Source organism: Lissotriton vulgaris, chromosome 2_1 (genome assembly GCF_964263255.1).
Source record: "Lissotriton vulgaris chromosome 2_1, aLisVul1.2, whole genome shotgun sequence".
Lineage (NCBI taxonomy): Eukaryota > Metazoa > Chordata > Amphibia > Caudata > Salamandridae > Lissotriton > Lissotriton vulgaris.
The window spans coordinates 942,903,961-942,922,320 of record NC_141687.1 but is presented as its reverse complement, the minus strand read 5'-3'; the positions used below and the strand labels follow the sequence as shown (position 1 = coordinate 942,922,320).

General features: G+C 48.3%; 1 protein-coding gene across 2 annotated transcripts in view; it reads left to right on the top strand.

The window, feature by feature from the left end:
* The first annotated feature begins 2,271 nt into the window (after window positions 1-2,271).
* MNMIP1 (manchette microtubule inner protein 1) overlaps window positions 2,272-18,360 on the top strand; it is a 211,602-nt gene continuing 195,513 nt past the window's right edge. For both annotated transcript variants that reach the window (XM_086956470.1, XM_086956468.1), the window contains exon 1: window positions 2,272-2,765. In XM_086956470.1, coding sequence (XP_086812596.1) covers window positions 2,762-2,765 — 4 coding nt within the window. In that variant the 5' untranslated portion in view covers window positions 2,272-2,761. The remainder of the gene's footprint in view (window positions 2,766-18,360) is intronic.

Genomic DNA, 18,360 nt, shown 5'->3' with positions numbered 1-18,360 from the left:
TAGCTTGAATGCTATCCTTCCACTGATCGCGCTATGAGTGAGGTACTACTTTCATTTTTCTTCTTCCCGGTCTTCCTTGTTGAAGTTCTTGCCATTTGTAGTTATGTTTTGCTATGACACATGCAGTTCAAAAAAGCCCCTTTCTCCTTTGAAATGTATGTTTATTGTAACCACATATTGTATCTTCTTTTATTGTGACTGCAGATTGTATCTGCTTCCAAATGTATTTTCACTGGGACATGTGCGCAATTGCTTTCAGTGTGTGATAGGATATTTTGACTAATGTAATTTTTTTCACGCTTGGGGAAATTAAGTGATGTGCTCAGAATCACAGGGGCGTTGTGCTGAGACCTAACAAGCACTGGTGACGCCAATAGGTCGTACCTTTGAGACTATTGTCTCTGCCATTGCCGTTTGCACATGCTGTACAGCATGGGCATTGCCAACTTTGACAACGGCTTGTAGCCATTCTGTATAGCAGCATGGCTAAAAACAATAATAATAACTGTGATGCATCCAGCGCTAATGCACCTAAAAAAAGGTGCATTTGACAGGGCTGGGTCAGAGGATTTCTTTTAAATTAGTTTTAGCCACAACTTCAAAGCATCCACACAGTTGTACAGCATAGCTACAAAACATTGTCAAAATCAATGGCTCTCATAGGTGGGACCTATTGGCTTTACCAATGCTTGTTACTAATAGTTCTTGTGAATTCCTTGAGACTTGAGTCAAGTTTATTGGTCAGGTGGAAGCGCTTGCCCCTTTCTCATTCAGTGTGGACTGAGGCAGAAGCAGTTCATTGGCCCTGGGAGTCATCAGCCAGCAATCTCACCTAATTATTAATGCTGTAGGCGTTGGGCGGTGGCTATTTCAGTGAGTCCTGCGCAATCTCATTCGAAAATGTGACCTCCAGCTGCTGCACATTTATCAGTCTTTACTATCACTCCATCATCTGGTTGGTCGATGTGAAATTGCACTCAGTTTTGTGTTTACCCTAAACCCTTGACTTCTCGTTGGGCCCCCTTTACCAGTCTCTCCCAGTACTGGGTTTTTGCTCGTGAACTGGCCTTGAGTTGGCATGGTGAAGCTGGGTGTCCAGTTCTTTTCTAGCCCTGACCTGGTCCAGGTGGCATTTCCCACCTCCTTTGTCGCTTGACTTTGGGTAGGGCGCCCGCCTTGGGTGCAGAGTGCATTCCCGCCTTAGGCCGGTGGCTCCCTGTTTGTTGACACCTTGTTAACAGACAAGCAACAAAACCTGTGCACACACATAAATATCATGGCGATGGATACATCACCACGAGTGGGACGCCGTATTCACTGTGGGACAGACTCAGAGACTACTGAACAGAACTCAGCTCCGATTCTGGATGCAGTTCTACTGCAGAGACTTGAACCAATACACTACCACTGTGTTTATTGACACTATCACCGAAGAGACTATTTCTTTTTGAAACTCCACATACTATCCATGAAGATTATTCATCGTCTGTCCTAGCCTAGAATCGGCGTAGTCTTTCATTACTCAGAGCGCCACATCGCTTCCAATTGACTCTTCTGGCCATTACCCGCTGAACAATCCATCGACACCCAGACTGGGTCGGAATTATCACCAGTCGTGGGGGATTTACTGTACTATCCATTAGGATTTATCCCTGAAGATTTGGAGTGTATTGCACTCCAATGAAACACGTGTCGGCTGGCGCAAATTAAAGCAACACGTTCAACTAACACCGACTGCCCTTCTCCATTTTTCTTCTAAGAATACTACCAACATATTACTTGTTATTGATATTTTTGTGTGTGCACAGGTTTTGTTGCTTGAACAATAGATGTATGCCTAGCATAACATTGTCATAGGGTTGCTAGGGTCACCCCTTTCCTAGTAGCACCACACCAGCAAACCTAGATCACTTACCTGGCCAATTATCCAGTGGAGCACAACTATTTCCGTATGCTAAGCACCCTTGTCGTTGGTAGAAATACCTTGTTAACAGACCCTCTCACCACACGGAATCCTGAGCCTGACACTGCATGACTTAAGCCCAGTTAGGATCGCGCCCTGGACTCCAAGTTGGCAATCCCTGGTGCTTCCCTAGGGCTGGAGTTGTGGAGATGGGTCTTAAGTCTGGCCAAGTTCAAGCCCCCTCGCCCCGGGCTCCAGCTGACTCGCAGCCATCTTACCTCTCTGAGGAACGGGTTGGCACAGTGGAGTCATTTTCTTGCCTGGACCTGTAACTCCACGTGGATTCCAGGCGTGCCCGCCCCTCTTTTGACACTATGGTTTGGGTAGGTGGGGCGGCTCCTGCAGTCGTGTGTCAGGCTCCCGGTTGGCATCGGCACTGGCAGCCGCTCTTACCACACTGCCCTGTCACCCGGATCTCGGTTTCACTCCCAGCTGTCAGTCTCGTGCCAGTCCAGATGCTGAGCCGGATCGAAGCCCGGTGACGTCCTGGCCCGTGACTGGCACTTAGCTCTCGCCGCTCCGGGCGCCCCTGGCATACCTAGGCTCCAGGAATCCCGCCTCACCTGTTCTCCCCGGGCCGGCCCGTCCCATCGGCATGTCATGACTGGCGCTGCCCGCCCGCCCCTCACCCTCCCTCCGCTTAAAGCCTCGGGATTTGCAAACTTTGTAGCAGAAGGCGCGCAACCAGGAAGCGGCCTGCAGAAGGGAGATACTTTTTGGCGCTGCCAGTGCTGCTTTCGCGGTCGTGAACTTTGAGGAGGAGTGTGTGGAGCTCACGGGGTTGTGGCTTTCGGCACCATGGGTAAGGATTGTTCATTTGTCACTATTAATGGAAATATTGAACTATTATGCAGCGTACCCCGCACACCGTGTCATATCGCTTCAATATTAGGTGATATTGTTTCCCATCACATCCACCTGCGAAGGTTAAAGATCCGAGCTGGCCCTGCAAGTGTCCGAACGAAACCTGCCTCTTAAACACAACACCTCAGGACTTGCTACAGGCGCATACATAACCCACCAGGACGTAGCCTGGGGATGGGGGTCTCCCCCCTACCGCCCCCCATAAATGTATTTTAGATCAAATAGGTAGGCACAGGTGCTTTCAGTTTACGATGGTGAGGTGTGTCTGTCGAATCTCACCTGGGATTTTTACTATCACACACAGACAAAAACCTACGCACACTCGTCTCCTCTCTGCTTTGAAGTTCTTAATAATGTTTTTACATTACAACATATCGGGCTTTACGTTAGTATCCCTAATAATCCGCACTGCTCTCTCTTTCCACAGCCCCGCTTCTCTTGTTTGATTGTTTGGAAAAATCCGAAACTCACCCCTCAATTAATGTTCCTGACTAAGCTACGCCCCTGCCCGCCGAGCTACCCTATTAGCAGCTCACGTGACCGTAGCTACACTTTGCAACGGGAAAGGCGGGGCTAAATCCGGTTGCGTTCTGGGATTTTCCTTTATATTTCGGAAATTGAGGCGTGGAAGTAAGCTGGGGGTGGGCTCCGTTGTATATATGTAGACCGAAGCGAACAGCACGGAGGGGGCGCTTTTTCACTGACTTCGGAGAGAAGGTGGGGGGAGGGGCTGTGATGGCAACGCAGGGCTGGAATGTTGTGGTTTAAAGGTTGTGGGGGGAGCCGTTATAACAAATATATCCCCGTGGGTCGGTTGTGATCGTTGATTGCTCCCGTGGATAAGAAATAAACTTACCTTGAGTCAAAGAACCCGAGTCCTCGTTATCACTACATATTGGCGACGAGGATATGTGTTTTTTTAAATTTGGAAGAAAAGGTGATGGTATCAAACAAGCTATTTCACATGTACAACAAGTAGCTTTTTAGCTAATTTATGTATTATTGCACTATGCACTTTCCGAAATGAATTGTGTAACCCTCGCCTAGAAACAACACATTAAAATGTTATGTATCCTAATATGAATAACGTGTATAATTAATTCCATCGTTTCTTGTAATCTTGACTGTTTGTATGATGCAATTTTAGAAATGATTGATTGTAGTGTCTCGTACTTTTTAGGTCATTCTGACCGAAATAAAGTCTTTTTGAACTGACATATACAATCATGCAAAGCTTTGATTGGGAGTGTATTGGTGTCACGTGTAAAAACCGAGTTTTCAGTGGGTAATGGGGTTGACTTCTTTAATCACAGATACAACCTGCCAGTGGCCTGACTCGCCGGGTCTGCTCCGTGCCCTGCCTGCTGCTGGCCAGTACACCTGATGTGTCTTCAGCCTGTGTTGGTTGTAGCCCTGAGCCCATGACTAACCTTTGCGGGGCCTGTGACTGGTTTTACGCCATCACACTTGCATTTACCGCTATTTGTGACTGAAACGTCACAGTGCGTTATGATCCCCCTGAGAGCAAGGAAGTGCTTCAATAATCAGGTGTCAATGCGCCCCTTATGTCCCTTGGCCCGGTGCGACTGCACCCGCTGCACAAATGATACCTCGACGCCTATGAAGTCATGTATTACTCCTGCGCTTCCCGCAAGTTGTATTCCTCAACTCCCCGTTCAGTAGCCACGCCCCCAGTACAACCTGCGCATGTCCTCTCCACTTGATAAACACCGTCATTCCGGGTAAAGCTAGTGACACAGTATATTGCAAACACACAGCACAGCGTGCCATCTTGCCTGAAAGGGGCGGGGTTGGGAGCAGAGCCAGTAAGTAATTCACCCATCACAGGATGTGTCAACAGCAAAGGACTTTCCTCTCTCTTATGACACCGCACCCCGATCCCTGCCAAGACCAGCAGATAAAACAAAGCAGCTGGGGAGCAATGCTTCTTCCTGCAGCCAGCGTGTGCACCATCTACTGAGGGCAGATGATGCAGGGTCTCCAGCTCGACCCATGCTTTATAACCCTTCCCTCGTCTACCCCTCCACTATCCTTTTCAATGCAAGTAACAGACTAACCTGTCCACCGCTCAAATTAATTTTATATTTCCCTATACTAATGCTTCTTTGTTTCCGGAGTAGCGTGCTACTCACTGAAAAGCGCTTCAACACCACATCATGGGTAGCAAGTGGTATATAAAAGGCAAACCCTTCCCTCTTCTATCCCTCCACCATCCTTTTCAATGCAAATAACTGACTAACATATCCAAATTAATTTCATATTTCCCTATACTAATTCACTACTAATCCTTTTTGGGTTCTGGGGTAGCATGCTACTTGCAGAAAAAAGCGATTCAACGCCTCGTCAGGGGTAGTAAGCTCGATATAAATGCAATTACAATTTCCTCCACCTACCCATCCTGTGACACGCAGAGACAGTAGTACATGGTCTCCCAAATGTTGCCTTGTTTTCTCAGTAGAAATGCTATTGTATGTTTTGTCATGCATGGGTTGGGATTACACTGCTTTTGTCAGGGTGCTGCTATTTCATGCACCCCGTTATTGTTCCCATCCGGTTCAACATTTTTACCTGGACTCCAGAGGATCTTTGCGCCTTGTAGTGATCTCCAGAAACATCACTTAAACCACTTGTACTGTGTCTGAATCCTGTAGGTATGGCTACTGGGATTATACAGCAGGGGAGGGCTAAATTATGTGGCAGTGTTGAGTAAATTATGAGGCAAGAAAACGCTAATTATCCAGCATAATGTGGAACCTTTTGTAATAGTATTACTTAAATATTTAGCAAATTTTAAATTTAGTAACCCTGTCTGGGCATTGGTTGCACCTCAATAGTGTCTGTTTAACACCCAAGTATAGCAATAAGCAACAGAATGGTGACCAGTCCTACTTTGCAAAGGGTGTTCCACTGCACGGCAACGCATGTTGCTGACTTTTTAGTAACATTTGAACCCTATGAGCTAGAAACATTTTTTTGTTAAAGCTTCAGATTATGCGGCAGATGGTAGATTATCTGGCAAATCTATAATCATGCAAACATCACCACGGCTGCACAATTGCATAATAGCATAGCCCTGCCTATAGAAGTGTAAAGGTAACCAGGGGTAGAATTGCTATACTGCTAATGGGCAGTAGCAATGCGTATCAGCGGAGCTCATATACTTATAAATAGTGTTTCAAATGGAACTTCAGAAGTGTGGGCACTTTCTATCCGAATGTACCTATTTGCTACTGAGAAGTGCCAGCGCTCTACTATAAAAGTGTTGCACCAGTACTGAGAAGTGCCGGGGCTCTTCTGTTAAAGGTATTCCAACCCGTTGAGAAATCATGGTACTCTCCAGACAGAAGAAGTGCAGGTACTCAGTGCCTGGCAATAATTGTCCACCTAAAACACTTTCTAAGACAGCACCAACACTTCTCAGCAGTAGCGGGCAGTGCCAACGCTTTTCAGAAGGACTACTATGCCAGAACGACCAGTACCTGAAATTTCAGGAATGTGATACTATTAAAAGGCAACACCAATGCTTTTCATCAGGATTACTATGAAGGTAAGGGCAAGCACTTGGATTTCTTTGAAAGATGTGTACTATTAAAGGGCAGTACCAACACTTCTCAACAGGGTTGGATACTATACCATTAATGGGGATGGGAACCAAAAGGACTTACGAGCTCTGCTACACTCTTTCTGGGCAGAACCAAAACGTCTCTACAGGACTGCTATGCCAGTGAGGGGGAGTATCGATACTTCTCAGGAGCCTTCTACGGTATTAATGGGCAGTGCCAACACTTCTCAGCAGGACTGCTAGACTCGTACTGGAAATCACCTGCGCCCTGGCAGTACCTGCACGTCTCAGGAGGCCTGCTATGCCTATTGTGAGCACTACCTGAACCTTGGACAGTACTAACATTTCTCAGCCGGGCTACTATGCTAGCATTCAGCAGTACAACACTTCTCAGCAGGGCTAGTATGCCTACCCTGGACATTACCAGCCCCTAAGACGGTACTAACGCTTCTCTGCAGGGCGAGTATACCTTTCCTGGACATTACCTAATCCTCAGACAGTACTAGCACTTCTCAGCAGGGTGAGTATACCTATGCTGGACATTTCTCATCCCTCAGATGGTACTAACACTTCTCAGAAGGGCTAGTATGCCTACCCTGGACATTACCAGCCCCTAAGAAGGTACTAACGCTTCTCTGCAGGGCGAGTATACCTGTCCTGGACATTACCTTTCCCTCAGACAGTCCTAGCACTTCTCAGCAGGGCTAGTACACCTATACTGGACATTCAATCAGTTAATCAGGGTTGGTAATATGCAACTACTCGCCCGTGAGGGTCTCAAGGTGCTGGGGGGCGGCTCAGTTGAGTGCTGAGGTCATCCGAAGAGCCAGGTCTTGAGGTCCTTCTTGAACTGGGGCATTGTGGGAGATTACTGCATGAGGAGGGAGAGAGTGTTTCAGGCTTTGGCTGCGAAGTAGGAGAAGGACTTTCCTCCTGATCTGGTCTTGTTGATACATAGGACAGTGGCCAGAGAGAGCTAGGCTGATCGGAGGTGTCTTTTGGGTGTGTGGAAGGAGTAGCGGCTGTTCAGGTATGGGGGTCTGGTGTTGTGAAGGGCCTTGTATGAGTGGGTGAGGAGTTTATCATAACCCATCCCTCAGACAGTACTAACGCTTCTCAGCAGTGCTAGTATGCCTACATTGGACATTACTCACTCTTCAGACAGTACTAACACTTCTCAACAGTGCTAGTATACCTATACTGGACATTACCCATCCCTCAGACAGTACTAATGTCTCTTTCAGCATCGCTAATGTAACTACACTGAACATTATTCACCCGTCAGACAGTGCTAAAGCTTCTCAGCAGGGCAAGTATACCTACGTTGAACATTACCCATACCTCAGAGAGTACTAACGCTTCTCAGCAGGGATATTATTCCAGCGATGGACATTACTCACTCTTCAGACAGTACTAACACTTAGCAGCAGACAGTGGCAGCCGGCACAGAACGGGGGCTGGGTGGGGGGGCCAGGAAGGGTTTAAAAAATAAAAAACGTAACTGCTTGCCGTTTCTCTCCTCCGTCTCTACTTCACCGTCTCTCCACTGGGGGCTCCTCCACCGTCTCTCCACTGGGGCCAGAACAGGAAGCACCCAGGCTCCCCCTGAGCCAATCACAACGTTGCAGAGTTGTGATTGGTCGAAGCACCGCGGTTCGGGGCTCAGCCAGGGAATGGTAGACTGGGCATGATGGTTTAGACCGGCCAAACATTCATGTGCACTTGTAGTGGGCAAACCACTCCTCCCCCTGCTCCTCTGTCATCGGAGCAGCCCCGCTCCGTCTGCAAATCTACAGCAGCAGGAAAACACAAAATGATAATAACATCAAGTAATTATCATTTTATGTTTCCTTAATTTTACTGCTGCAAAGTAGTTGGGTGACGCTCTTCCACCATAGTGGAAGAGCCTCAGTTGTCAGCAGGGGTAGTATACCTACACTGGACATTACCCACCCCTCAGATGGTACTAACACTTCTCAGCAGGGCGAGTATACCTATGCTGCGTATTACCCATCCCTCAAACAGTACTAACGCGTCTCAGCAGGGCTAGTATGCCTACGCTGGACATTACCCACCCCTCAGAAGGTACTAACGCATCTCAGCAGGGCTAGTATACCTACCCTGCATATTGCCCACCCCGCAGAAGGTACTAATGCTTCTCAGCAGGGCGAGTATACCTAGGCTGGACATTACCCACCCCTCAGACAGCAGTAACACTTCTCAGCAGGGCTAGACTACCTACACTGGACATTACCCACCCCTCAGATGGTACTAACGCTTCTCAGCAGGGCTAAACTACCTACACTGGACATTACCCACCCCTCAGAAGGTACTAATGCTTCTCAGCAGGGCTAGTATACCTACGCTGGACATTATCCACCTCTCAGAAGGTAATAATGCTTCTCAGCTGGGCGTATATACATACACTCGGCATTATCCACCCCTTAGACCATCCTAATGCTTGTCAGCAGGGCGAGTATACTTGCACTGCACATCACCCACCCCTCAGACCGCACTAACACTTCTCAGCAGGGTGAATATACCTACGCTGGAGATTACCCACCCCTCAGGAGGTACTAACGCTTCTCAGCAGGGCGAGTATACCTATGCTGCGTATTACCCATCCCTCAAACAGTACTAACGTTTCTCAGCAGGGCTAGTATGCCTACACTGGTAAACTGGACATTACCCAACCCTCAGACTGTATTAACACTTCTCAGCAGGGCGAGTATACCTACGCTGGACATTATCCACCCCTCAGAAGGTAATAATGCTTCTCAGCAGGGCGTGTATTCCTACACTGGGCAATAACCACCCCTTAGAGAGTCCTAATGCTTGTCAGCAGGGCGAGTATACTTGCACTGCACATCACCCACCCCTCAGACCGCACTAACACTTCTCAGCAGGGTGAATATACCTACGCTGGAGATTACCCACCCCTCAGGAGGTACTAACGCTTCTCAGCAGGGCGAGTATACCTATGCTGCATATTACCCATCCCTCAAACAGTACTAACTCTTCTCAGCAGGGCTAGTATGCCTACACTGGTAAACTGGACATTACCCAACCCTCAGACTGTACTAACACTTCTCAGCAGGGTGAGTATACCTACACTGGACATTACCCATCCCTCAGATGGTACTAACGCTTCTCAGCAGGGCGAGTATACCTACGCTGGACATTATCCACCCCTCAGAAGGTAATAATGCTTCTCAGCAGGGTGTGTATACCTACACTGGGCAATAACCACCCCTTAGACCGTCCTAATGCTTGTCAGCAGGGCGAGTATACTTGCGCTTCACATTACCCACCCCTCAGACAGCACTAACACTTCTCAGCAGGGTGAGTATACCTACGCTGGAGATTACCCACTCCTCAGGGGGTACTAATGCTTCTCAGCAGGGCAAGCATACCTATACTGCATATTACCCATCCCTCAAACAGTACTAACGCTTCTCAGCAGGACTAGTATACCTACACCGGTACACTCGACATTACCCAACACTCAGATGGTACTAACACTTCTCAGAAGGGCAAATATACCTACGCTGTACATTACCCACCCCTCAGACAGCACTAACGACTCAGAAGGGCAAGTATATCTACGCTGGACATTAACCACCCCTCAGAAGGTACTAACACTTCTCAGCAGGGCGAATATACCTTCCATGGACATTATCGACACCTTATACGGTACTAACGCTTCTCATCAGGGCTTGCATACATACGCTGGACATTACTCACCCCTCAGACTGTACTAACGCTTCCCAGAAGGGTAAGTTAACATATACTGGAATGCACCTGCATCTGGGACAGTACTGAACTTTGTCAGCAGGGCTGATATACCAGTACTGAAAAGTACCTGCACCTCAGACAGTACTGACGCTTGTCAGCATGACTTGTATAGCTATACTGGAAAGTATTTGCACCTTGGACAGTACTGATACTTCTTAGCAGGGTAGGTGTACTACTGGAAAGTACCCACACCCAGTGATGACTGCCATCTATGGTAGGGCGGGCGAATGGTTGCATGCACGGTTAAAACAAAGTTCATGCCTACATGCATTACATTATTGTTTTAAAGTTAAAATGTTTAACTTTAAAAAGGTAATGTAATTCATGACGGCGATTTAGGGAATGCATACACAAACAAAATACATTAAAAGAAGAAAATAAATTACTTACCAGGCTGCACGTCCTCTCTCCGGTCCAGATCTTCTTCTCCCCCAGTCCTCCAGCATGGGCCCAGCCAACTCCCTCAACCAATCCTGGCACATCTCTCATGCTGTTACACAGCATGAGAGAAGCATCAGCATTGGATGGAGCTGGGTGGGTGGATGCTCCTTCAGGCCCTGGTGGCTTGTGCTTGACCTCCATCCAGCTGTCTGAGGGGATGACATTTCAACGAGTTAACGTCGTAAATCTGAAATGGATTGGGGCCCTTGAAAAAACACTTTTTTTGTATTAATTGGTTGATCCCCAGTTGCATTTTTTTTCTCGATGCTGCCGAACAAATAAGGTAGAACGTTCAGGCGTGAGAAATAATTTGCTACCTTGGATGGGTCATCTCAGCTATGTTTTTATGGTAGAGTGACAAGTGTCCATGGCAGTGTAGTAGTTCCATATAGTCAATGTATATGTTATGATTCGGAAGTTGTTGCGCTGAAAACTAAAACCATTGTTTTTTTAAACACTGCAGGTCACACATTTGCACAGAAGCCTTTGTGAATAGGGCCATTTATGTGTTTCATTTGACGCTGTTAATGCTTTTTGCATGTTTGTGACAATTGAGTTTTTACTGGGGATCATGGGGTGTTTATCTGTGCTATGTAAACTACCTGATTGAATAAATTGCTAAATTAAGCGTTTGTTGTATTTTTTTCTGCCAAAAAGGAAGGTTGCGCTATCATTTGCACTCCAATCAGCGTTCTGTAGCAGGCCACCTCATCAACATAAGGTGCTACTCAGAAGTTTTGATGTTAGAGAAAGTGTAGCATAAAATGCATTCACTAACATGGCTTGCATCTCCATTCAGAATTCAAAGAGACACATTTGCCATAATGTTCACAGCCACAAAATGTGTTGATAAAATATATGTACCTGGACATGATGCGCTGTGTCAGGCTGTGCATATCATGTGGAATGTGTGCCATCTTGTAACAGCTGTCCAATGGATGGTGTTTTCAACAAGCGCCTTAATGCTACATCTGTACTAACAAGGCGCTATCGGACAGGGTTTAAGCGCACCTTTAAATTGTGATCACTCGGCAAGCACCTATTTGCACAGGGGTTGTAATTAGAATAGGAACGATGATTATCGCACCAGGTAATTACCAGGCGCAGTAAAGTTTGCAACCCTGCTAACCTTTAAATGTCAGTAGGTCAAACCTGCCGGACTGCATTAGGTAAAAATGTTCAACAAATAACAGAACATGGTGCTGTTGGTGCCATAAGCGGCAGAAATCTGCACGGTATGCCCCATTTTCACAACAAAACTCAGAATAGGTCATAATTAGCGCTCTCAAATAATATCCTCTCAGTGTTTTATTAGTTGCTATATTTAGCTTATTCGACGCCCGGGCACTGACTTGTAATCAAGTCATGTGTGTCTGAATGAAGAACCAACCCATGTTCAGCAATTATTACCACAGGGGAAGTCTCGAGTGGGATAGAAAAAGGTGGTGCGCAACAGATATTTGTATCCGGATCCGAGGGTTGCACGTTTGCCCGCCGGAATGGGGAATAACATGTACTAGCCCTAGTAATACTGAGTCCAACCCCACAAACTTTTCCTCCTTCAGTGAGAAATGACGGCCCCGAATTTGCAAATGCTTGGAGCAGGTGAGGTGCCGCTCACAACAACTCGCAGTGAAGGAAAAGCTCGTAGCGAGGGTCAAGAGCCGTGTTTACTTCCTGTTCTGTCTCTGCCGCCATGACCTCTGAGGCCAGGGCGAGCAAGAACCATGCCAGCGTTTAAAAGGGCAAGCGAGAGGCGGCGCGCACTGCCTTTCGCGATCCCTGTGTGACGCGCATGCTTTTCACCCTCTCTCGAGTGTTAAAAAATACATGCCACTTGGCTGCTAGCAAGAGCTTCCTTTGGGAGAGAGGGGTGGGGGGAGAGTGAGCAGACTCAAAAACCCTTCAAGTGTGAAAAAGGCCGCTTTATTGGAACAGGTGCACATTTACAAAATACACCAACTCGGCAACCGCCTCACAATCTAAACCACAACCCAAGTTTTTGTTCGTTTTATTTCAAACCCAAAACCCCGCCCCCACCCCACACCCTCCATCACACCCACCCCCACCCATACATACCCAACACAAAACCATACAAACCCCAATAACATTATAACATCACCTAATAAATATAATCTTACATCTCTGACTATAAACCAACAGAACATATCCCCCGATCCATATTCTCCGAACCCCACGTCAATCAGAATGAACAATCCCCAAACAATAACCGATACAACTAACGGGTCCAACTTGGCCCAAAACTGACGATCACATAGCAAAACCGCCACGCACCTGTCCCAAGCGACAAAGCACAACGTAAAATCTCATGAACACATGTTTCAAACAGCAGCCAAAAGAAAGAAATAAATAAATAAAAAATCCCTTAAAAAAGGGGGGGGAGGGAGGGACAAAAAATTCTAAGCTCAACCGGCCACCAGGTCACCAAGCCTAAAATGGTGCCCGGGGTGAGGAGCCCCGCCCATTTATAGGGGAGCGCCCAAAACAACTAAAACCAGCCCAAAAGACGCCCAAAAGGAACCTGCTAGAAAGAATACCCCACCCAGATCTCCCAAACCGCCCGGGGGAGGAGACCTCCCGGTGGTCGGCTGCCCTCCCCCAAGCCCCCCTTGGGAGAGAGGGGTGGGGGGAGAGTGAGCAGACTCAAAAACCCTTCAAGTGTGAAAAAGGCCGCTTTATTGGAACAGGTGCACATTTACAAAATACACCAACTCGGCAACCGCCTCACAATCTAAACCACAACCCAAGTTTTTGTTCGTTTTATTTCAAACCCAAAACCCCGCCCCCACCCCACACCCTCCATCACACCCACCCCCACCCTTACATACCCAACACAAAACCATACAAACCCCAATAACATTATAACATTATAACATCACCTAATAAATATAATCTTACATCTCTGACTATAAACCAACAGAACATATCCCCCGATCCATATTCTCCGAACCCCACGTCAATCAGAATGAACAATCCCCAAACAATAACCGATACAACTAACGGGTCCAACTTGGCCCAAAACTGACGATCACATAGCAAAACCGCCATCCAGAAAGCCGTGGGGTGAAAGACTGATACGGAGAGAGCCCCACCTTTCTGCCCCCCCAACCGCCTAAAACCGGGGAGGGGAGGTGGGAGGGGGTGGGGGGGGGGAGGGGGTACGAGGGAGACCCAGTAAGAAGAGGAGGGGGAAACCAGAATACAGAACCGACTACCACTTACTCATCAACCAACTGACGAACCGTCAAACAGCGAGATAGAACCTCCCGCAACTCCAGAAGATACAGGTCCATACCCATACGAGACAGGTGTACACCATCCCCCCGAAAAAATTCCACCGCATCGTATTTAATGTCACTATGGACGATGCGACCGAAACCCAGGTCTCTACAAAAACGGGAAACCTCCAAATTCACCTTCCTCCGGGATTTGTCCACCGCCTTCGGTTTCACCGCATACCTCCAAACCCTTCGCGGCACCATCTCCGTCCAAATGACATGACAACCCGACCACTGACTGTGTAGCAAGGCCAAGTCCTTCTTTATCGCCCGGAGCAGGACAACCCCTTTGACAGAGCCCATGTCATTCTCACCCAAATGAATCACCAGGACGTCCGGGCAAACCCCCCCTACCAACCAAGAATTCAAAGCAGGAATAAGTTCTTTCCATAACATACCCCCCTTTCCCTTCCAAACCACATTAAACAAACTGTCATTGAACCCCAACGAGGAACCAAAATAACTCTGTCGGGCTTGGACTTGAGCTCTCTTAATGAACGAATGGCCCACGATCCAAACTGTAACGTAAGCAGCCCGAGGACCAGCCACAGAACCTGAAAAAGAAAACAGAGTCAGACAGGCAAAACAGAGGTGGACGCCAGCGCTCCAGTAGGCTCATTACGAACATAGCGCCGAAAACAGTTAGAAGTCCAGCGCCCCAGACCCATGATGTCCTCCCTCGACCATCCCCTGTGGGAGGCCTCTGTGGCTGCCCCAATCCGAAAAGAATGAGTACCGTATGAAGACCCATCCAAACCAATATGTCGCAGCGCTTTACGCAGTACCATGCGCAGTTGATAGTTCGTCACACTAGATCCATTGGCATGTTGAAAAACTCGAAAATCCACCAACCCACCTGACAGTTTCCTCCAACAAAGAGCCCAATGTAAAGGGCACGTTTCCTGAGGTGAAACCGATTCTAACCAGACACCCTTGCCCACACTTCTCTGATCCGTTTTGGAGTGTGAGAGCCAAATGTGGACCCCCCGCTCCGTGATCTGAACATCCCCCCACAGGAGGCCAGGAGAGGATCTGTTGCCAAGCAATTCAGACACGCGAAAAGCTCCAAAAAACATCCACACCATCAACGTGGCAAACAAACACGCTTCCACTCGGTCAATACACACAACCGGTAGGACAGAAACAACCTGAAACAGCTTTTGCCACGACAAAGGAGATCGCAAAGTGCGAATAGCACCACTCTCTCTAGACCAACCCTCCAACATTCTCCTACCCAACTCCCCAGCCGTCGGAGAGTAACCCCACAAAAGCTTACCCATGAAAGAAACTCCAGCTAGTTTTCCAGATATAGTAATTCTAGACAACTTCTTATCCATTAACACCAAAATAAACTGTACCACATCTTCCGACCTTTGCCAATCCAGATCCCTCCGACAGGCGCCTGACTCCAAAAATTCCTTCCAGGCTAACTCATACGCCGTCCTCGTGGAAGGGGCCAGGGAACCTAAAACCAAGTGAAGGACCCGGTGTTTCCTATCGTCCAAAGGTGTTCCGGCATGGGAGTCGGCTCCTCGTCTGCCTCCAAAGCAAGCCCACGGAATCTCTCCCACTGTGAACGAGACAAAGCATCCGCAATGTCATTGTCCACGCCAGGCACGTGAAGGGCCCGAAAACCAATATCATGTTTCAGGCAACCCAACACAAACACTCTCAGAAGTTTCAAAATCTGGGGATCTCTGGCCGACTGTTTGTTAAGCACCTGAACCACAGCCATATTATCGATCCGAAAAAGGACCTTTTTGTGGGCCAACTCCGCCCCCCACAGTGTGACCGCCACAACCACAGGAAAAAGTTCCAAAAAGGCAATACTTCTACCACCATTCTTCCATTGCATGGGCCACTGTTGAGCACACCACCGTCCTTGCCAGTAGAGACCAAAACCCTCACTACCGGCGGCATCAGAGAAGATCTGTACCTCCCAACACCAATTCACCTCCCAACACAAAGGCACACCATTGAATGAATGTAAGAAAAAGACCCACATACGTAAGTCCTCCTTCACCCCCGCAGACAGTCTCACCCTATGATGTGGAAGGGAATGACCAGCCAAGGCTCTGCCTAACCTCCTGCAAAAAGTCCTACCCGCCCGAACCACTCTGCAGGCAAAATTCAGGTGTCCCAGCAAAACCTGTATCTCTCTCACAAACACCTTCTCTTTCCCCAACATAGTTCCAACCAGCTCAAGCATGTTCTGTTTCTTTTCCAATGGAAGACGAGCCTCCATCAAATGAGAGTCAAGCTCGATCCCCAAAAAAGACATGGTCGCGCAAGGACCCATGGTCTTCTCTGGAGCCAATGGCACACCCAAGTAACTCATCAGTGATTGAAAAGATGTGAGAGCCGCATGGCAGGCTAAGGAAGTGGCAGCACCTACAAAAAAGAAATCGTCCAAATAATGAGTGACAAGGTCATGGCCACTCTGTGTAGTAAACCACCATTGAAGAAAGGTGCTGAAAGTTTCGAACAGAGCACAGGACATAGAACAGCCCATTGGCAACGCCTTGTCCACGTACCATTTCCCAAGGAAATGGATGCCCAGAAGACACCAGTCCTCAGGATGGACTGGAAGGAGCCGAAATGCGGACTTAATGTCGCATTTTGCCATCAGGGCGTCAGGGCCCGCCGAGACAACCAGCTGCATGGCTACATCCACAGAGGAATAAGACACCGATGCAGCTTCGGGGTCAATGAAATCATTTACTGACTCACCGTCCGGCCATGACAGGTGTTGAATGAGCCGGAACTGACCAGGCTCCTTCTTGGGGACCACACCAATTGGGGACACGATAAGGTTCGCCAGAGGCCAGTCATCAAACGGGCCCGCCATCCGACCCTCACTCACTTCTTTGTCCAATTTCAACTGTACAATGTCTGGGTGTTCGCTCGCTGACTTTAAATTCTTGGACCAACGTCTGAAACGCGGTCCCTCATACCCCAAGCGAAACCCCACCTGAAAACCCAACAACAAGACCGACCGCACCTCCGCAGGCTCATAGTCCCGCAAAGCCGCGGCCAATCTGGTTACGTTAACCGGAGTACGAGCCTTTGGGCCCAGCCCCAGATGAAGATTTCCCTCCCCTGGGAGCTGGGGGTTGTTGTGGTGGCACGAAAGTTCCTGAACTCTGTTGGGAACCCTGGGGCCCTGGGGTCCTAGGACCCCAGCAGCGGGACAACGGATGACTCTTCCTCCCACATTGGGAACATTCGTGGCGGAATTTACAAAACTGTCTAGTACAGGTCCCGGTATTAAAATCCCAGCATGTGCCGATGGGCGGCTGGGCGGAAGAGACGGCCCCCACCCCTCCCCGGGTGGGACGGGACTGAAAGGGACGATACAATATAGGAAGACCACTGGCCGTAAAAATGGCTTTACCAGAGGCAGACGATCCCATCGTTTGCTGCCAAAGGTCAGAATCCAACTCCCCCCATTTCGCCTCAGGATCCCAAGCCATTCGTGCCCTGAACTCCTCATCATATTGAGCCCACGCATAATCATTCCTGGTTAGCTGAGCCTTACGGATAACATCCATGTATTTAAACAAGGACACGCAGCGCTCAGGGAATTTCTCACAATAGACGCTGGCAAAAATTAAAAAGGCCGCCGTCCAATTCTCTATAGTCAGGGGAACTTTAGGGCGTTTAGCTAACTCGAACTCTTCTTCTTTAGAACCTTCCTTAGCACGAACTTCCCTGTGGAGCAATTTTAACAGTTCCACATACTCACCATTCCATATCTTTTCTTTCGTACTAAGCATCAAATGAGCCCCCAAAGGCTTCGTAACACCCATGTACGGCAACTTTTTGATTTTTAGTTCCTTACTGTGAAGCACCTTTGTCGTAGTACCCACACCAACAGTGGACGTGCCACTATCCACCATGTGACTTGTATTAACCTCATCACCATTAGTACCAACACCTTGATCTCGTACCACACGTCCTTTATACAGTTTACCATCCTTTTCCGTCGAAATTAAATCGACACCAACACCAATAGAGACCATATTGGGCCGCACGGCCTGAACCACATTCTCACCTGGATTTAAAAGAGGCGGTTGACTGGTTTCCGTCCTCCACGCCGTCCGTGCACCGTCATCTGCCCTTCGAGGAGCCCTCACCATGGGGCCGAGCACTCGTGGCCGTGACGATTCCACACGACTCCGAACCACTTGGTCCTGTAACATGTCACGAGAAACATTAACATGCCCCCCCCCAGACACAAAATCACGAACCTCGCCCTCTTCAGGGCTATCCTCATCATAATCTAAGATCAGGGAGTCCTCCAACTGAGGGGGGGGGACAACCACCGAAGTCTGTCTTGACTCCATCGTATGTGAACGACCATGGGCCTTACCAGCCCGCACTCTAGACCTAGGTGGGGAGGACGACTGAACTCG